Genomic DNA, 22,038 nt, shown 5'->3' with positions numbered 1-22,038 from the left:
ACTCTCCTGAGAGCACTCTGCCCTCTCCTGGAGATCCAGAGACATGAAAGAGTTGTACCCAACTTTACCAAGTCTCCCCTCCGTCCATCTCTCTCTCTCTCTCTCTCTCTCTCGATCTCTTGCTCTCTCTCTCCATAAGCATGCTAGTCAGCGTTATCAACTTCCTGATCACAATATTGAATAGATAAATATCACTATTGTTATTAATAAATGTAATAACACTGAGCTACTACCACAGAGCGGAAGGATGGATTGAATTTGTTCATTACTACTACTGTGATCTAGAGGTGGAAAGTAACTAAGTACATTTACTTAAGTAAAATTTTGAGGTATTTGTACTTTACTTGAGTATTTCCGATTTCCAGTACTTTTACTTCTACTCCACAACATCTTGGATCCAAATATTGTACTTTTACTCCACTACATTCATTTGAAAATGAATGAAATAGTTACTAGTTACTTTGCAGATATAAATTATAATATTATAAAACACACATTAACCACTTTAACCACACTATTTTATACCTGGCTATTTGAAAATAGCCGATCTACAAGCTCTTGTGAGCTTGTAGATCTGCTATTTTCAAACATTTTGTACTTTCACTTTTCTTGGTACTTTTAAGGACATTTTGATGCCAATACTTTCGTACTTTTACTCAAGTTCATTTTGAATTCCGGACTTTTTCTTGCAACAGAGTATTTCTATACTGCAGTATTGATACTTTTACTTGAGTGAAATATGTGAGTACTTTTTCCACCAGTGTGATCTACTACCACAGGGCGGAAGGACGGATTGAATTTGTTAATTTACTACTACTGTGATCCAACTTAACCCCTTCCCTCTCTCTCTCTCTCTCTCTCTCTCTCTCTCTCTCTCTCTCTCTCTCTCTCTCTCTCTCTCCCTCCTAGATGACAGCATGGAGCCCTACGACAGCGAGAGGCGGCCACATTTCCCGCAGTTCTCCTACTCGGCCAGCGGGACGGCCTGAACAAGCGTACACACACACATTCCTCCCATCTCATCTCCCTTTCAACCCCCCCCCCCCCCCCCCCCCCCAACCCAACCCCCCTCCTCCACCCTCCGACTGAACGCTGAAAGACTTGGGGCCACGGCCCTCTCTCTCCTCCCCGCATTGTCTACAAATACCTTTGGTGGATATTCTATTACGATCCGCCAGTTCGGTTTTACAGGAAGGAGGAAATACTAGACAAACAAAGAAAAAAAAAACTGTGGCTGTTTTTGTGTGGCCTTTTTGGAACAGATAAACACTACCCTGCGTTTTCCTGCTCGTTAACGCTGTGTACAGAAACAGGTGTCCACGCACCACCGACCACGCCGAATAGGGAAGCGGTATTCTTCTTCACAAATTAGACCGTTGCTGTGAATTTGCAGAAGGGGCATCTTGTATTAAAATAATAATAATAAATGAACCAGTTGATAATGAATCGACCGTTTAAGGACCCTTTTTACAACAAGGGTTCATATTTTAGATTGCAATTAGAGAAAAGAAAAGATGAGTGTTAAAATGTTTTCATTTACTTCTTTCTATCGTTTTATCCATTTTAGCGAGTTTGATATCAATGAGTGGGGGCATGCGTGCAAGTGGCTAAATGTGTCTTTTTAGACACCATGAGCCGACAAATTCTTTATTACTATTTACAGTAACACTACTAGCCCCCATAAGTCACATCCAACCATGAAAGATTGCGGTGTATATTGGGAATGTGCTTATTGTGTCTAAAAAGTCACATTTAGCCACTTGTACGCATGCCCCCACCCACTGAAATCAAACTCGCTAAAATGGCTAAAAAGATAGAAAGCAGTAAATTAAAACCTTTTAACACTCATCTTTGCTTTTCTCTAATTACAATCTAAAACATGAACCCTTGTTGTAAAAAACTAAAGTTGTCCTTTAAAGTGGACAACGTGGCATACAGTGGACCAACAGCATAGATGTGAGACCAATGATTATATACGTTGTGTGTTCAAAAATCATGTTACCTTCAGCTAAAGCGGCCCGTTTTACCCTCATGGGCTTGTCTTCGAATCATGTTTGGCTTAAAAGAAAAATGAATGTACCATATCAAATAAAATCAAAAATATCTGCATAGTGACTTGTTGCAGAACGTGATTCTCCCTGAAACTGAAAAGTCAACTTGTAGAAGGGATATTTATTAATGATTTCCTAACCCAATTTGAGTATGTTACCAAACAAAGACACCAACAGATCTCAATGATGTCATTACAATATGTGAAGTGGTTGTGGAATACAGTCTGATATGATGATTGATTGCCCAATCTGAGAAGAATCGTTATGAAAGTGGTATGAAAGCTGTTTGCACAACCCTGTTGTTCTCCATGTTTGTATTCACCAAGAGACACATCGTTTCTGGTTGCCTATTCCAACACCCATTTAACCCATTCAGACCTGTAACGCATCTGCCTCTCTTTCGATTAGAACCACTTTAACCATTTCCTTATACTTAAAGGGGAACTAGGCAAGTTTGTAGCCATGTTTCCATAAACGTATTCGAATTAGGGAAGCGAATTATCAGAAATGCGCATTAAGAAGACAAAGCAAATTTAGCCCGTTTCCATTAAACTGGTGAAATGCGATTCTTGGGAGATCCTGCCTGGGTCCGTCTGACCGACGTGCTGTAAACACTTCCCGCGGGCTTGCACACAGTGCACAGAGCTGGGATGGGGCTGATTTTTTCAGACCGAGAGACTTGAGGGCACTGCTGTGACTCGCTGCACACGCATCCCAACCCAGAGCCGGTCGCGACGCACCGCCGCGGAGAAAGTGCGCCCAGTTGAGTCCTCCGGGCAGACTGCATCCTGTATGTATTGTTTTATAGGCTAACGCTATACAATGGAGGTTAATTAAGCGGCGGGGGAAAGTGTTATAGGAGGACGATATGGACCAGAACGTCATATCTTATTCGCATTTATTGTCTGACCCGTTTCCATTCACAAATGCGCATTTAGTTTATTCGATAAAGCCTCAAAATCCGCCGCCTCCAAGCGGATAATTTCTTTTGCTGATAATGAAAGTTTATTCGCATTTTGAAGTGTTTCCATAAAAAGATTTCGCGAAATAAGCCGTTAATGCGCATTAAGTGGCTTTATGGAAACGCCACTTATGTGTACGCAAACACATTCCCCCTTCCCTCTATGACAGGCATCAAACAGGTAGTTGTCTTTGACGCTTTCATTGATACGAGAGATCACTAACTAGCACTTGACACTTTTATGGCCCAATCAATTACCCCAGTGCACAACCCCTCTGAAGTTCAAAGGGAGCAATTAAGAGCTCTGGCCAGCTCCCCCTGACAAAAACGTCCCTCCAAGGGATGAATGTCAACATAAACAGTGGAATGTCAACATAAACAGTGGAACAGAACCAAAATACAGCCAGAGGGATATGTTTCTGCAAGGAAACACCCCGGCAGTGCGGCACAACAATGATACTTAAGCTATTTAGAAATAGCAGATATACAAGCTCATAGTACGGCACTCTGTGCCACGCCATGAGCTTGTAGATCAGATTTTTGAAAAATCATGGCAATTTGTGCAAATCTTTGAATATTTATATTTTTAAAATTTGTAACTCAAATGTTTGCTTCTGGGGGTCCCCGGAACAAAATATTTTGAGATGCAGGGTCAAATACATTTGGGGGGTCCTTGACATAAAAAGTTTGAGAACCACTGATGATAGAAACATTAGTTTTCAAAAAAACAGAGAAGGATTAAATTGTCATGATTTTTCAAAAATAGCAGATCTACATAGTGCTGCACTCAGTGCCACGCTATGAGCTTGTATATCTGCTATTTTTGAATAGCTAAAATATAAAATAACAGTTAAAGAGTGTTCTAATCTAATCTAAAGTGACACAGATGCCTTCCGGGTCTAAATGTGTGTTTTTTTTAAAGGTTTTTCCCAGCATCTCTGAAGTAAGTGCTTTAGTACAAGATGCCTTCCGGACTGAATGCTGTGTTAACACCTCCTGCACAGCAGAATCCTTAGCGTTAATTTAACTCTTGAGAGTGTGAAGAGTGACCCTTACACGGGTCCATTGTGATACTCTGGGGGAGTTTAACCACTTTTCAACCTGGTGTCTCCATTTTGGGTCATGTCACGATGGGCAAAAACTCTAAAAATAGCCGATCTACAAGGTCACAACACGTAGATCGGCTATTTGCGCAATTTTTGGAACGTGGGCTTAAGTGGTTAATTGACATGCAGGGCTTTCTTGTGTGTTTCTCTGGGGTATTTAGGTACCAATTGTGTGCTCTGTCCAAGCAGAGCACCTTCTCTCTCTGTCTGTCTGTCTCTCTCTCTCTCGCTCTCTGTCGAATCAGAGCCTCCGCTCTTCGCTGGGATGTTGTTGTTTTTTTCTTCTCTAGAACAGTGGTTCTCAAAGTGTGGTCCAAACTGGGGGTCCCCAGCTAAAGTTTTTTAATATAGCATCAAAATATGTTTAACCACTTTAACTCTACTTGAAGCGAATATTTGAAATCAGCTAGATAGATTTTTAAGAAAAATATGTTTTTTTTTTAAACGTATAAACAAAAGTTTATACGTTTAAAAAGTGAAGTGTGACTGAGTTACTAGGGCCCAAGGTGGAGGGGCCTTCATTGTTTTATATTTTAGCTATTGAAAAATAGCTAAATATACAAGCTCACAGCGTGGCACCGAGTGCCGCGCTGCGAGCTTGTAGATCTGCTATTTTTGAAAAGTCGTGAAAATGTGTGCAAATCTTTGAATATAGATTGTATTTTTTAAGCGAACATTTGTAACTCAAATTTTGCTTCTGGGGGGGTCCCCGGAACTAAATATTTTGGGGGTCCTTAACATGAAAAGGTTTGAGCACCACTGACATAGAAACATAGGTTTTTCAAAAAAAACCTTCAAAGACTTGCACAAAATGTTCACGATTTTTTCAAAAATAGCAGATCTACGAGCTCGCAGCGCGGCACTCGGTGCCGCACTGTGAGCTTGTATATCTGCTATTTTTCAATAGTTAAAGCACAAAATAATGCAGCGAATCCTTGTACCCAGGGCCCAGAATTTGGTGCGACACCCCTGTCCTTGACATGCATGGAAAAGGATTGAGGACCACTGTCCTAGAAATACAGTATTGGGGTTCCTCTCCCAGTGCTCTGCCTGCAGCCTCAGTGAGGTCAGTTTATATCATATTATGCTTCTTTAGGAATTCTCTGCGAGTAAACAGAGTTTCAGGGGAACATACTGTAACATACAGAGTCTTTGATCTGCTATGGGGAGGGAGGGTGGGATTCCATCACTTCATAAGGTTTGGGAGTTATTTATATGAAACCAACATAGAACTAAAAAATGAGTTGGACCGTGCCAATGATATGCACTTTGTTGCCCCCCAAAAAATGATTGTATTTGGACTTTTACTTGGACTTTACGCATGGTAAAGACTAAAAAAGTTGTTTCTTTTTGGATGTGAATTGAATTGTGACCTGAAATAAGGATTTTTTTTCATTATTCCCCTTAAACTAAGAATCTTGGAAATTGAGAAATTTCGTTTCAAAGTAATGTACCGTGACATTTCAAAGTTTCCAGAACACTGCAGTGTTGTCGTTTTTCAAAAGGACTGATAATCATTACTCATAAGTGCATCACACGTTGTTGAATGTAATGGTTTTTACTGTATTGTTTTCACTTCGATAGTTCGCAAACAAACCTCTTTTTTTTGTTCAATTTCTGAATCTGATTGTTTCTTAATCCTATGCACACTCACCCTTTGCTGTCACCCTCTGAAAATAGGGAAATGCATTTTATACTTTTATTTTTTATTTCGTCTTTTTTGTACCTGCTTCTTCTACCATATTCCTGAGACAGAGGACACCAGCTTTAGTAAACAAATAATATAAACTTTGTACACTGTTTTTACTGTTTCCTTTCAAATTGATGAAATAAAAGGTCTTAACGATAACTTAGGTGGCTCATTGTTTTGTCATGTGAGAGGTTTCAAGTGGTCAGGGGGCGGTGCTTGGGGCGCGGAGAGTTCCAGGGGGTCCCCAGTTTAATTGTTGATTGCGACCGAAGGTCGCTGTTTTGTATGTGAAACGGCACATGCTGACTGTGTGTCTGTACTGGACTGTACACTTTTTTACGGTCTATGGGTTTGCCGCTCTGACATCACGTTTTGACATCACTGTGATGTCATGGGAACCACTCTAACAGAATCCCTTATATGGAGCCACACAGATACGGGCTGTCTTCCTCCATATATGAGCATTCCCATATGAAGTCCTGTAATATATGGGCTTAATATTGATGACATCAGGGATCTCCATATATGGGCATAAAAGGGATTCTGTTAGAGTGGTTCCCATGACATCACAACATACAAGTCCCTTTTATGCCCATACATGGAGATCCCAAAAGTGTACACGTCCAGACAGACAGTCAGTGACATGCTAAACTGCAACCTTCGGTCGCAATAAACTAGAAATGTGCAATTCTGGGAAATTGCAAGTGCGGTGGCCTATTTATGTTATTATTATTGGATTGTAATAAGCAATGCATAAATGTGTCCTTCACTTTAATGTTACAGCTGATAAAGTTGGTCTGATTGTAATTGTTTTGTATTAATAGTATACAGTACATCTACAAAGTAACTAAAACTCTCAAATAATTGTATTGGAGTAAAAATACAATAGCCTATTTACCTCTGAGCTGTAGTGGAGCAGAGGTTTTTTCAATTAAATGCTCATAAAGTATACTTCAAAATACTCAAGTAATACTTGAGTCAATTTACTTCCCACCACCACTGCTAATTCTAAGTTGCTCACTTGCCAAACGCCTAAATTGTAAATATAAATGATGCAGGACTTTTACGTGGACTGTGTGGTTTTGGCTCTGCAGGGTTGCTCAGGTTGGTGTGTACTGTGTGGCTGTGCAGCTGGTGTGAGATGGAGGGGATGTTCCCCTGTGGGCCCGGGGCAGATGGTAGCGTCTCTGGAGCAGATGTTGACAGCTTAGGGCTCCCAGTCTGTCTGATGTGGGCCAGCCTCGCAGTGCTGCTGGGCCTCGCGGCTGGACCGCGGCTCGGCCCAGTGTGACACTCACCTGACAACCGAACCACTCCTCACAGGGACGTGCTGTCCATTGGGAAAAGCGGGACAACTCCTGAACGGCCGCTTAATTCCTGGGCCGGTCCAGGCCTGCCATTTGGAAAAGATTAAACTGTTTGCACAAAAGTAAAAATTAAACTGTTTGCACAAAAGTAGTGAACACAGCAGATCTATCTACAAGCACACAACGCCTCGCAGTGCGAGGCGTTGTGTGCTTGTAGATCGGCTGTTTTCACTAGTTTAAATCATTTTTAAAATGATAAATACGGTTTTGGACATACAAGGTTTCCACCCGACAACGACGAAATATAACTCATGTAATTGGCTGATTGGCTCACTGGCTTGTCACAAATCTTTGACTAGCAGCAGCGCTATAGAGAGAGATCTCTCTCTATAGCGCGCAATGAGGGCCTCTCCAACTCTTTTTCCCGGGCTGAATCAGGGGCCCAGCACGTCCCTGACTCCTCACCTGGCCGCAGACACACGGACCCACAATGCACTGCATGCTCTCTCATGGGACCCTGTCCCTGTGGTCCCTTGAGCAATGGCGCTGCTGTGCTGTGCTGTGCTGTGCTGTGCTGTGTGGGGAGTTTGTCGCTCGCTTCATCATCTCAACCTTTCTAATTTCAAGGACCCCCAGTTTGATATGAATTAGGCCACAGGCCCCGGCCTATTTGATACGATCTCTGTGGGACCCCAATATACACTGTTAAATCCCTCAGTGATCGTTTAACTCTGAGAGTGTACAAATGTTAAATATTTGATTTAAATACCTGTAAGTGTCCATTTGGTTTCTAATTATTAAAAATTAGCTGGGAACCTCCCGGAACCTCCCCACGGACTCTTGCTGGTTTCTGGACCCCATGTGCATAAGCAGTGATCTAGACCAGTCAATCGAGATCAATATGACAGGGGCTGCTACTGCCATAGCCTATACAATATTCTATTTAGTCTATATTTTAAATATATATTTTTGTTTCCTTATTTGTTAATTGTTCACTACAGTATAATGAATTAGCATTATAATGACATTAGCACTATATTAAACAGTGTTCACACTGACAAATCAGTAATTTGAATTTATGAATCTCTTGGAAACCGTGGCTCATTCTCAACCTAGATGACCTGACTTGCCTTGACAAACACAGACAGTTTATCGGCTAGGCCGATACAAGTCTCAGTCTCCCTAATACCAAACTGGACTGTTTGGTTTGGGGGACAAAATAGGGTTTAAGTCAATCAAGTGTGAACTAAACCAGAGAGGACAAACAGAATGGACACATATCTGTTTTTAAGGACGCAACACCAGAGGGAGCTCTCAGCACAAAACATGCATGGGGTCAAATCATTAAGTTAATGCTATGCCAACAAAAAAATTGTAATGCCCTCCCAACAAATCAGAAAGTGTGATCCTTACCCTCCTTCAAAACCCCCCCATTTTCACTGTATATAAGTTCATTGCTACTAGTGATGATTATGATGTCTTGTCTTTTAATGTCTTAATGAATTGAATACACAGGTTTCTGACCACAATGGAAACAAGCCCCTAGGGCTTTATGTGTTATCATTTTAACAACTTTGTGTAGGCCAACCTTGTACAAAATGCAAACTGTTAATAAAGTATTAAATCAATCAATCAATCAATCAATCAATCAATCAATCAATCAATCAATCAATAATATATGCCATATAGGCTAGAATGTCAATTTTCTTCAAGTCATTAACATGGGCGTTGGGTGACATCTAGTGGAGAGTATGTGAATGCTGTAGGAGTACTCCTTTGAAAAGAAAATATAAGCTGTTTCATTATTAAATCGCACAGTATCACCAACGGAAATCAGCAAAAATATCACAATTATAAAATATGGTGAAATTCAGAAATTATACAAGTTAGTTGGCAATATGAGCTTGCATGCTTGCACACATCCAAGTGTTTTATTAAAACATCACTGTCTATATCAATGAGCTAAATAACTTTATCTATTTGTAAACATGTAATATATATATATGTATGTGTGTGTGTGTGTGTGTGTGTGTGTGTGTGTGTGTGTGTGTGTGTGTGTGTGTGTGTGTGTGTGTGTGTGTGTGTGTGTGTGTGTGTGTGTGTGTGTGTGAACTCTGTGTCTAGGGCTAGGCTATAAGCTGTAAAATGAGCGAACATTTTAGGAATGCCCTTATTCCATTCCATTGTAAAGGAGTGTGTTTGTTTGAATGGTGTCTTTCGTCGCTCCAATCGGACGTTGAACAACAGTAGTGTACGTCGTAAAACACAAAAAACCACCACCGTGCCTTGAATCGAACGCACCCCAAATGCACTTGATGGGAACGGCTGGAGCGGAGCTACGTCCAGAGGCGTCAATTGGGTATGGCAAGCTATGGCAGTTGCCATACCTGCTTGGCCACAGGGGAAAATAATAAAATGTACTGTAACCGTGCCTGTTGCTAAGGTATGGCAACATGACTGGTGTCTTGCACGCGCGCGAGGGCGCGTGCAAGACACCAGTCATGTTGCCATACCTTAGTTTTTTCTGAACTGACGCCGCTGGCTACGTCACCGCAGAGGAGGAGGAGGTGTTGATACTGGACGCTCTGCTTCGCTTGTCATTCCTTCATGAAACAAGACGTTGTCGTTGTCATTTTTTACCTGTCCCGGTTATTTTTGTATATTCTTGTTGTCGGAGAAGCGTCGACGAATTCCACCATTTCACCTACATTAAACCCTGGCTTCTCTGAAGAAGAAAGCGCTCGAGCTTGCTTTAAAGGTAAGTTGTATGTGTCCTTGTGTTGTGTGTGGAGCCGAAAAAGCAGGATTAAATAATACCCAGCCTTGTTTCTATCTAGCAGGGGTGATATTATCACACAATGTCCTTAAGGTTTACCTAAATGTCGCTATTATGTTCGAATGCTGTTACTGTCTGCCACCACCAGCCAGCCAGGTAGCGTAATAAAGCAGAATTGTGGCTCTTAATATCGCCAAGCATCCATGTTTGAAAGGTACATACATACAGGAAGGAAGTAATTCAATGGTCCTGCCTCAGATAAGGCACCTGTGTGTTACTTTGCATCAGGTCAATGCATGATGTTATTAACCTTTAATCCAGATGTTGTGAGAGAGGAGTGTTTACCTTCATGTTGTGTCTATATCTGTGTGTGTGTGTGTGTGTGTGTGTGTGTGTGTGTGTGTGTGTGTGTGTGTGTGTGTGTGTGTGTTTGTGTCTCAGGATATCATGTAATGACACCTGGTAGTTCAACAAACAGTGATTACACCAAGAGCTCTTCTCCACTAAAGCAATGCTTACTCGACTAAATAGTCACAGGAATGTGTCGACTAAAGGGTTATTTGATTTAATCGATAGATCTTGCTGCATACAATCAGGAAGAGACCTAGCCCTAGGATGGCTGTCACATACATGTAGGCCATGTAATAACAGTCATTCTAAGGCTAGCAGAGACCAGGCTTTTCAGGATGGTGAGGTTGAGAACTGAACATTCTAATCTAGATTTCACAACTGGCTTCTTACTTATAGACTGGAAGAATCAAAGGCTTGTATATCATTACATTCTACTAATCAACTAACAAAGTCTTGTTCAACTTAAGACCAAACTGACTGGTTAATCGATTATTTGACTATTATGAGGGCGACAGCTTTAGAACACACTGTTCAATGCACGGACAAACGGGTTGCATCAACAAGCCTAACCTAACGCAGAGCTTAACCGTGTGCATTATATTGTGGCATGTTGTCAGGAGCGGGGCTATTCATGCAAGCATTGTCTGACACCACTGGTATTCTATTGAACGACCATCTGAACGTGTCAGGACACATGCCACCGGTGACACTCAAATAGTGTCACATGAAGGCTCAGCCCAGCCCACCCCACCTGTGCTGTTTGGCGGAATACAAGAACGCGCGTCCCAAAACATGCTCGCCCCGGGTCAAATCCAGCAACCTCTTAATGGTCACCTGCAGGTATTCCTAAACGCAACCTCAGTAAAACTAACCTTATTTCCAAAACGTAACCTCAGTAAAACTACTCCTAAACCTAACCTTATTCCTAACCCTAACCTCAGTAAAACAAAGACAAGAACCTGGGGTCCACGGAGAAAATGGGAGCGAGTGTGTTTTTCGGGCCGAGCCTTCTGGTTACCGTTTGGAGAATGCCATTGCTTTTGCCATAATTTCTCTCCTGTCTGTCTGTCTCTGTCCCCAGGATGTTAAGACGTCTCTGAGTCGTGGCCCAGGCAAGATGAGTGTGACGTCATGGTTCCTGGTCAGCAGCTCCGGCACACGCCACCGGTTGCCACGGGAGATGATATTCGTGGGCCGGGAGGATTGTGAGCTAATGCTACAGGTGAGACACTGACGTTCTGTAAGAGAGAGGGCGTGTGTCCTGTTAATGACAGCATTGGAGATGACGTCTTATGTTTACACTGCAAATACCAGCAACACGTCATATCAATACTTAACCATAGCGTTCAAGCTTTGGAAATATATGCTTCAGACAAACTGGCTTCTGGCTGACAGACTGTCACATAGGTGTGTGAAGTGTTGGCGGGTGCAGCCTATAGTGAGCTTGAGAAGTGTGCGTTTCTATGAATGTGCAAATGGCGAATGTGACTTTCAGAGAATTGCCCCTGGCAAGTTTGCGTCAGTGACACAAAATGCTGTTTGGTGCATTCCAGAGACTGTTTTTCTCCATGGTGTCTGTTGGAATTCCTGAGGAGTCTTTATATGTTGCCTTCTCCTCACACACAAAAAAAATCCTGTTGCCGCAGAAGCGGTTGTTTGTACTTTCCTTTAGTCAGTGTGGTATGCTCATAAATGCCCTGCCCACACCACAGAGGTTTGCAGGATTGAAAAGGCGCTCTTGTAAGCATTCAACTTTGTTGCATCCAGGGAAAACTTGAGTTTCTTCTAGTCTGCAATGATGCTGCACTTAACATTTGCGCAGCTCAGCTTTGAGTGCTTCTTCCTGGTTTGGCAGACAGACAGCATAGCCACAAACTTTCTTCCTCCCCTTTAATCTATTGTTTTTGTTTCCACCGCACCGCACCACAATACATTTTTGCATCCAAAACAAAATCCACCCCAATTGCAGTCCTGGCAAAAAAGAAAGTGGGGAAAAAAAGAAATTTGATGTACTGTAACTGGAGTCAAATCAAGTGGAAATGGTTGCAAGTCCGGAACATGAGTCTTTTGACTTTCTGTATCAACTGCTGTGTGATTGATATCTGCGCCCATAGAGCTGGCATTGTATTTATTTAGGCTAGGCCTCTGGCACTGCACTGCCACTGCAGTCTAGTGCCAGAGGCAATATTGTGTCAAACTGATAAGTCTCGACAAGCGAGAGCAGGCTATTGTTGTGAGTAAAGTCCAAGTTTCTTGGGATCATAGATGTACAGTACATGTACAGTATGTATACTGTTGGCTCCTCTGTGCTACAGCACAGAGCAATGGAAGATGGTAATTTACGGTTTATTGATTGATAAAAGCACCACCTCTCCTGGCAGTATATTGACAGGCATTTATCTAGAAGCTCACTAATGAGAGGATGACAAAGCATTGATTGATTGAATTCTTTATTATCAGTCAGTGGTACGATAATCTACGATTGTACAATGATGCTAAAAGGATAGCACAAAAAGCCCTAAGGCTTGTTTACATTGTGGTCTATTCAGTTCATCAAGACATTTAAAAACATACAAGACATCATCAACACTAGTAGATGAGTATGGGGGGGGGGGGGGGGGGTTTGATTGTTAAGCCTAGAAGACTTTTCAAGGACCAGTTACAAATAATAGACAGGTGGTATTTGCACTTTTGGTGTCATAGCAAACGGTAGAACGAATTAAACCCCATGTTTGTGCCGACTCTGGGTTGAACGAGAGCAGCTGAGTTTCCTTTGGTGTTGTGCCTGTGTGTCTCTCTCACGTTAATGAAGTGGTTTGACAGGCAGGTGCATGGGCATCCCTGATCCATTGAGTATGTTTTTTTTTTTTAAAGATTTGTTTTGGGGCTTTTTGCCTTTATTGGATAGGACAGTAGACTGACAGGAAATGGGGGAGAGACAGGGAGTGACATGCGGCAAAGGTCGCCCGGTTCGGGAATCGAACTGGCAACGCCGACAGGCATTGATGCCGAAATGGCAATGCCTTTATGGTATGCGGATGCGCCTGGTCCACTAGGCCACCAGGCGCCCATCCATTGAGTATGTTGAAGACCTGGCTCATTGCAGGTTGCTTTACTCTGTCCGCTCTACCCTGAGCCGTCCCGCCCTAGCATGAATGGGCAGGGTTTGGGTGAGTTCTAGGTCTGAGGCCAAGTAGTAACTTGACCAGTTTGTTTTGAGAAGTCTGAAGCTTTGTTTTTAATGCCTTTTGTGGTGGTGTTGTGGTAGTCAGAATGACATTGGATGAGTGCTCCAGCTATTGCCCTCTGTGTATTCTTATGACCAACGAGGAGATCCTGGGTAAAGTAATAGTGCACACAGCATCTGAAAGCTGTCTGTCCCCATTAACGGCTTGTGCAGCATTTGTGACCGCCCTATAAATCATTAAAGTGCAATATTAATTTAGCAGATGAGTTTGGTAGTCTACTTTCATCTCTTTGAAGCGGAGTCCCAGATCAGCTAATGAGCAGAGAAAAGAGAGCGGATCCCCCTGCATCAATTAATCACTGTGCATTGGTCCTTAATTGATCTAGGCATATTCACGTTTTTTCAGACTGGAGAATGGGGTCTTGAACTTTGTCTCTCTACAGTCAGCGTTTGGTAGAAAGTGGCCAACTGTAATGAGTCAGGACCATTATAGAAATTGAATAGTGTTGTAGAATGGACATTTCCCATTCATACAGTAGCGACGTTGTACTAATGTCAGAAGAGGAAGTAATCAGTCCATGGGGGCCTCTGTGACTCGTTTGTGCGGAATTGCTCTGCAGACTGCACGCAATGCAGGCCCCTAATAATTATACTGTACATAACAGTGTGGTGTCCTTGGGTCCCCCAGTTAGTAGGCGGCTGTGAACACGGAAGTAGGACACGTACTGTAGGAGCTATCTATGCAAATGTCTCTGGTTCAGAGCATCACAACTGGTTATACAACAACAGCCTAGGGGATGGGACGATATGTGATATTATCGTGATAAAAAACACTCACGATAATCGTATCGTGGAGATTTAATTTATTGTTATATCGTCCTCCGTCATGCACTGGGATCAATTCACCTTTTATTTGCCGAGCTGCATATCCGGTACCATTTAAACCCTCTGTAATTGGTAAAAGGTACTTATATACGATCTACAAGCTCACAACGCGCCACGTTGCAGCGCGTTGTGAGCTTGTAGATCTGCTATTTCGTTGGCAAATATTCCGCCACATGATAATGGAATTTGATTATCACGATAATATCGTAAATCGTGATCTCTTTTGTCACAATAATCCTGATAAGAAATTTTCATATCATCCCATCCCTATAACAGCCCACTTCTTTCTGTATACGGTACTTAGTGATCGTTCTGCCTGTGCTCAAATGCTTTACTCGCTTTCAAACTGGCATCCCTATTTCGGGCATTTGTAGGGGAATGTTTTCAGAAACGGCTAAAATAGCAGATCTACAAGATTGGCTGTTTAGCTCAACACTGTCCTATGATGAGTAAAATGTAGGGCTTAATTGCTTTTTAACTGATCAATATAATGACTTTGTGGTTTTAACTTTGCAGTCCCGCAGCGTGGACAAGCAGCACGCTGTGATCAACTACGACCCAAACACAGACGAACACATGGTGAAGGACCTGGGAAGCCTGAATGGGGTGAGTGAACCCGTCTCCAGTGTCACTCAACCTGCATCTGCCCCCACCCCCAAACTCCCCCACACACCCACCACGGTAATAAAGGAGCCTGGCAGACTCAGGTCTCCCTGGAGTCTCTAACCTGAACCCCATTAGACCCAAGCACAAAAGACCCCCATCTCTATCTGTGCCAAAGAGTCTGTTGGTGGAACAGGACCACTGTCAAGGGACAGGGATTTTTTCCCCCCTGCTAGCCCCGACTGAGACCCTTTCTTTCGGACCTCCATTAATTCCTATCTGGTTGTTGTACAGCTTCCAGTCCAGCCTGCCGTTGTACTGTTGCCACTTCAGTGCACTGTTATCCCAGCGTAAAGCCCAGGCCGAAAGCACAGGGGGAGCGACTGTTCATTGTTCTCCTGGAGGATTGCTTTTGGCAAAAGAACTAATCAGAGCAGAACAGATTAACGACCTGTAGGACAAAAACTCATATCCAACATGGTGGCAGAGGCTGAGCAATGTGGAATAACATGGATATCACTGTAACTATTGAGCAGCTTTTGTCTGTCTGACATAAATAATTAATGTTCATACACATGTGAAGTCACATGTTAAATAACCTTGTTAGTTTTCACCATATTTGTGGTGTATGTATTGTAACATAATGATATAGTATCAAATGGAGGTTTTCACATAGTCTGCCCTACATTCCTCTTTGTTTCCCTTGTTCTGACGATTAATTTGTCTATACAGTTTTAATAAAGGTTTGGCCAGACATTTGGTTTGTTACTTTGGGTTAGTGCAGCGTCTTAACTCTTTCAAAGATGGCTTACAGAACATTAACCATCTCCAAAACAAAAATGGGGGTCGCCACTTGTGACAAGAGATGATTAACTTTTGAGTTGAAAGGGTCATAAAGCAAGGGCAAGAAAGGGCAAACTGGCATGGGGCCTAATCACTCATATGGCATGTGGAAATGGCACTTTTTAACATTTACATTGCTTTGGCGCACTGCGGAGAGCTATGCACTCTACTTAGTGCCATCTGTCTAGTTAGCATAGCGTTCAGATGGTGAATTGAATTGATCACAAGACCCAAGTCAGGTTGTGTATTTGTGTTCAGTCACTGTCTCTACATTCCATACATCCACCTGTCTCTGAGGCGCTCTAGATGACCATTACATAACTCCATAATCTCATCAGTGGCTTAACATGTGGTGGCTTAACTCTCAGTGGGAAAACGTCCAGACTTAAAGCCCCTTCACACTTGCAGGGTCCACACATCCACTCTGGCTTTGTGTTCAAGAGAAATGGAGACTATGTGTGGCCAATAAAGTGGCCTTTTTTATTTTCCCACATTTTGTCTCTACTTTTTGCGATGCTCTCAGTATAGTTAAACTGTGGAGGGTGTTCTGGTAAGGTGACCAGATAGTGCTGCAGACCTGCATGTTCTTCTCTCTCTTGCTGCCCTCAGTTTACTGTCTCTCTATCTTCCTATCAAACTGATTAAAAACTGATATACTCCATTCTTTAAACTGTGACTTAGCGTTGCTTTTTCTTTCCCACAGACCTTTGTGAATGACCTGAGAATCCCAGAACAGACCTACATCATCCTCCACCTCTCCGATGTCGTTCGCTTTGGATATGATATCCTTTTCCAGGCATGCTGATGGGGAGATTTTGTTGCATCTCATTTGTTCGTCTTCAATATAACGCCTTATTCATGTGTCTCTTGCAGACAAAAGCGAGCTAAAAGTTAGCTTGAAAACCAGTTAGTGCCTCTTGAGTTTAAATGAACTACTTAAGCCCTAGATACGTACAACAGATGGCGAAAGTAGCCGATTTATAAGCTTATTGAAACTTGTTGACAATTCTTTCATAATGTTATCACATGCTTTTGAATGCCCAAAATAGGAATGCCAAACTAAAAGCGTCTTTTCTTTGGTTCAGCACAATACGTGAGCCTGACTTCCTGCCATCTGCGATCTTTCCGTCTAGTCAGACCAGCTTTAATTCAGTGATGAGCAGCCTGTGATTAAAATGAGCTCATGATGACTCGGGTCTCTCTTGGTCTCTGGCAGACAGGTTTTGCTATTTACAATGTGAATATTTGTAAATGTTCTTTTCCTTCTGCGGTCCTCACTCAGCGCGCTCTCTGCATCTTAATTCCTTGTGGTTTTTCGGTCAGGGGTTTTAGATTTTGCTCCAACGGGTGGACAGAAAATCTCCTGCACCCTTTGACCTCTTCCCAGAAGTTAGATAACGGGGGGGAAAGCTCCTTAAAGGTGGGACGTGGGAGACATTTTCAGACATTTTTGTGTTTGCTGACAGAACAGACTAGTCCAGGGGTCTTCAATGTTTTCAGGCCAAGGACCCCTTAGTCGAGAGAGAGAGATGAAGCAGACCCATAGATACCATATTGTTTAGTTTCATCGTTTGACAGCACAATCATCAGTGTATTTTGGGTTATCTAAATTTGTGTTTACAGATATTTAACCACCTTTCACTCTGTACTTAGTCTGCTCTTTTTCCCCTCTACACCAAAGCTCTTTGCCAAAAATAGCCGATCTACAAGCTCACAACGCCTCGAGGCGTTGTGAGCTTGTAGATCTGCTATTTTTTGCTAAAGTTCTCAGAATATGGATGCTAGGGTTCAAGTGGTTAATATAAAAAAAGGAGGAAAAAAGTTTATATCACTCAAAGATTTGGAGGACCCTCTGTAGTAACTCTGGGGACCCCCTGTTGAAGACCCCTGGACTAGGCCATACGGGACACGTGATGTCACATGTTTCAAACAGTGGGTGGCTCAAGGTATTTTAACTTGATTGAATTTCAGCAGTCTTTCCTTGTCGACCTAATTTCCCGTCCGCAAGGTTCTGTATTAAAGTAGATTACATCACGGTATGATTGCAGGCATCATCAGATCATCAAAGCCATGACGTTATTTACCGGAACACACCACCTCAATTGTTCTATTGCTTTCATACAAGAGGACTTTATACATATCTGATTTCATATTGTGAATTAGACACTGTGTTATCAAGTATCAAGTCTATTTATACTGTATGCTTTGCTGAGAAACTCCTAGCTGTGATGTTATATCAAATAATAGGCCTACAATCATATTGCTTGAATAGAACCAATATATGGTTTAATACAAAATGCCTTGAGGAGGCAAGGAGACACGGCATGCACATCCAGAAAGGAGCGTAAAATAATATTTACTAACACTACCATATGGTCCTGTATTAATAAGCGGAGTACAGTGATTTTCAGTGTGTGTTTGTATTCCTTGACAACACCTCCCCCACATGTTCATGTGTACATCCTGGAGAAGAGTCAACACAAGGTCCCAGAGGAAGCCCTTAAAGTAAGTACAACTGACAGCCTGTGCCTAATGCGCAAACTCTGCTTTTTAGCTCTTAACAGCAATAAAATAAAAACACATTTGGTAGACCTGCCATAGCACCTTAATAACATAACCACTTAAGCAAGCCCATGTTACACTTTGTCGTACGATGGTATAAAAATGTTGGAACGTTTTCCACTTTGACATGCCTAAAACAAAGGCATGCCAGGTTGAAAGCAAAGTTAACTGAAGCACATGGTGCCTTTGCTAACGCATGAATGCATTTCATGTCGCTGTGCTTGGTTACACTCTGCAATAACCATGCTCATTGCCAGCTTTCCAGGTTTCCGTTGAAAAGTACAAGAAAAATAAATGAACATGCATTGCTTGTATATTTGCAATTCTATCTGGATTGATTTTCCAATGTGAAAGTTGCATTGTGTCTCTGTCTTGTCTTTAGCATGAGAAGTATACCACCCAGCTGCAGCTTAGCATGAAGGCTCTGGAGGCCAGGAAGAGACAGAAACAACTCGGCTCTGACTCCAAGGACAAGACTGAGCGCAAAGCCCACTCCACCACAGGTAAACATCGCAGTCGGCGCACACACAAATATTGACAACGACGCGCAACAGACTCGAGTTTCACATTCTACGTTGGCGGTTGTCGCCTGAAGGGAAACGTTTCCTCTCGACTTGATGTGGATGCGGCGTCCACACAAGGAAGAGGAAGTCTTTGTGTCTCCATGTGCTACGGGAGCTTGCCAGGAGATCTCTTGATACAGCCGGACACAGCTGCCTTTTTATTAAGAGTATGCCCAGTGGGGAGATCAGACTGCCTCGTGAGCTGAGAGAGGCTAGACGCTCAGCCCTGTAGTTTTGCTATGGCAGAGCTACGTGTCTAATCCTATCTCAGAGTTGTCAGCAGGGGTGTTCGCACCAAATTCCGGGCCCTGGATACAAGGATTCACTGCGGACCCCCCATGAATGTTCTTCATAGGAGGAACACATTATTACGCATTATTTTGTGCTTTAACTATTGAAACATAGCAGATATACTGTACAAGCTCATTGCTTGTATATCTGCTATTTTTCTTTTAATCGTGAAAGTTTGTGCAAGTTGAATATTTCAAATCCTTCTAAGGTTTTTGGAAAAAACGTATGTTTCTATGTCAGTGGTGCTCAAACCTTTCCATGTGAAGGACCCCCAAAATGATATGTATTTGGCCACGGACCCCCATCTCAAAATATTTAGTTCCAGTGACCCCCCCAGAAGCAAAATGTTCGCTTAAAAATACATATATTCAAAGATTTGCACACATTTTCACGACTTTTCAAAAATAGCAGATCTACAAGCTCACAGCACGGCACCGAGTGCCGCGCTGTGAGCTTGTATATCTGCTATTTTTCAATAGCTAAATTATGAAATAATGAAGGCCCCTCCACCTTGGGCCCTAGTAACTCTAGTTTTGGGCCCTAGTAACTCTAGTTTTCCCCCCATTGCCCTAGTTTCCCCCCAATGTGACTCCCCTGGTTGTCAGGATGAGTATGTGTGAATAAATGGTTCGCCAGCCAAGCTGAGGTGTGTGGAGTTAGAGATAGATGTAGCCTTATTTCTGATGGCCATGCTTGGCTGCAAGACTGGAGAGAGAGAGCCTTATGTCCAGCTTGAAGTCCATGACTTAACACGTGGAACAGCAGAATTAGAAAGGTATGTTTGGTTTCTATGTCACGTTTGTCTCCATTCACATGCCCCCTTTGCCCTCATCTTGTCTTTGCCCTCATCCAATGCGAGCCGATCTTTTTTTTCTCTCTATAAACAACAGTGGAACAGTTGGGGGATTGTTAGTTCTAGAGACGCACGTTCTCAATGTAGTTCATTCACACGCAGGCCGACAAAACACACACTCCCACTGTTGGCCTAGGAATTCTCATACGTCCTGCTCCATAATCACTATGAGCATACTTGGGGGAAAAATATAACTGGGCCTATAAATAGCCTCAGTCTCAAAGGCCAAAGAATCCCCTAACAGTTGAGTGCTGAATTACAAAATATTCTTGGGAATTAACAAGGCAGTCTCTGGCTTCCTCTAGAAATGATTCCCTTTCTAGAGCAGTGCCTAGCTGTAGCACTATCACAGAGTCTAAATTCTAAACAAACAGAGACAACTGCCCAATGTGCCCATATCATATATTTTGTTTGTATGTGCTGTGGTCCTGAACTGCAGTTTCTTGACTCACAAGTTGATTTCCCACATGCTATAAACTATGTAAATTGGGCTTTAGTTTCCCACAGGTAGGGAACAGAAGTACCATTATCTCACAAGACGGTACATTTTTTAAATTTTGCTCATCCATACCAGGTGCTGACTGCATTGTGTGTGCAGCACTGCTGTGTTGTATTTGTACCGTATATTCCCACACCACATTGATATCTGTAACCTCCCATATGATCTGAAAAGTGTGCACACTCAGGTTACACAGGAGGATGAGTATTTTAATGTATGTAATTGGAAGGAATCCCAGAGTGACCATGATGTTACTTACTTATTACATCTCTTTATCTCAAATATTGAAGCTCATCACTTACTCCCAAATCTATCCACGCCAATGTTCCCTGATTCCCGACACTGTGCATGCTGCAATAGGCCAATAATCTGTGAAAATACATTATTCTGTGAAAATATAGATCTGCAGGCTCACCGTTGTGAGCTTGCAGATGGGCTATTTATGCTATTTCCCCTACAACAAATTATATACTGTACAGTAGGCTTAAGTGGTTAATGGATGGAATAGATTTGGGCCAAGTAGACTTGAGAAATCCAGTAAGTGCATCTCTTGGTTCCACAAACGGCAGAGAGACGTTTATCTGAGTGTGTATCTTCAGCTTGTAATTGAGCCTCCTGTTTGGCTCCAGTGTGTGCTCTGTTTTAAGGGCTCCATTGTGTTGGAATTCCATTCTTTTGATTGGGAGGGATGGTCTAGTCAAGACTGCACACAAATTGTCCAAACATTAAAAATCAAACCTTCGTTCGAAGTGGAGCCGTGAAATTGAGCACTTCCAGATCTATGTTTTTGATTCTATGTGTTCCCCCCTGTGTGTGTGTGTGTGTGTGCGCGTGTGTGTGCCTGGCCTGAAAACAGCGCCCCTCCCTTAACATGTGTGGTCATAAAAGGTACTGTTCGAACTCAACGGGACATTTCTCACTGGTGACTGTGCCTGGCCTGAAAACAGCGCCCCTCCCTTAACATGTGTGGTCATAAAAGGTACTGTTCGAACTCAACGGGACATTTCTCACTGGTGAGACAGGACACACAAAGCCACTCAGAGGGAGACCATGGGCTCCGCCCACGGCTCCAAAAACCTCAATACTGGCTTGAATGATACTGTAGCATGTTGAGGTTGCTGCACGTTTTATGACATCGCTGGCTGATGTCAGAAGAGTAGAAGAACAGGATGTGTGTGTGTGTGTGTGTGTGTGTGTGTGTGTGTGTGTGTGTGTGTGTGTGTGTGTGTGTGTGTGTGTGTGTGTGTGTGTGTGTGTGTGTGTGTGTGTGTGTGTGTGTGTGTGTGTGTGTGTGTGTGTGTGTGTGTGTGTGTGTGTGTGTGTGTGTGTGTGTGTGTGTGTGTGTGTCTGGGGTTGTGAGTGTGTTTCCCCTGCAGCTGTACTGGGTGTGTGGAATGCCCTGCCCTCATGCCTTGTACTTCAAAATGACTCACTTAGTCAGGACACCAGACCTGCTCAATATTTCCTACAGAAACTAAATGAAAGGCTCATTAAAATTCACTCACTTCTT

General features: G+C 42.7%; 2 protein-coding genes across 5 annotated transcripts in view; both read left to right on the top strand.

The window, feature by feature from the left end:
• Positions 1-1,034, top strand: part of akt1 (v-akt murine thymoma viral oncogene homolog 1) — a 79,632-nt gene extending 78,598 nt beyond the window's left edge. The window contains exon 14 of the mRNA XM_080750033.1: positions 910-1,034. Within this exon, the coding sequence (XP_080606159.1) occupies positions 910-989 (80 nt within the window). The 3' untranslated portion in view covers positions 990-1,034. The remainder of the gene's footprint in view (positions 1-909) is intronic.
• Positions 1,035-9,733: 8,699 nt separating this feature from the next.
• cep170ba (centrosomal protein 170Ba) overlaps positions 9,734-22,038 on the top strand; it is a 33,935-nt gene continuing 21,630 nt past the window's right edge. For all 4 annotated transcript variants that reach the window (XM_080750544.1, XM_080750543.1, XM_080750545.1 and 1 more), the window contains exons 1-6: positions 9,734-9,873; positions 11,324-11,464; positions 14,831-14,920; positions 16,464-16,544; positions 18,209-18,265; positions 18,705-18,825. In XM_080750544.1, the coding sequence (XP_080606670.1) occupies positions 11,360-11,464; positions 14,831-14,920; positions 16,464-16,544; positions 18,209-18,265; positions 18,705-18,825 (454 nt within the window). In that variant the 5' untranslated portion in view covers positions 9,734-9,873; positions 11,324-11,359. The remainder of the gene's footprint in view (positions 9,874-11,323; positions 11,465-14,830; positions 14,921-16,463; positions 16,545-18,208; positions 18,266-18,704; positions 18,826-22,038) is intronic.

This window comes from Nannobrachium achirus (genome assembly GCF_963921795.1).
Source record: "Nannobrachium achirus genome assembly, chromosome: 20".
Lineage (NCBI taxonomy): Eukaryota > Metazoa > Chordata > Actinopteri > Myctophiformes > Myctophidae > Nannobrachium > Nannobrachium achirus.
The sequence above is the reverse complement of the archived record's forward strand: the minus strand, read 5'-3'. Positions and strand labels throughout refer to the sequence as shown.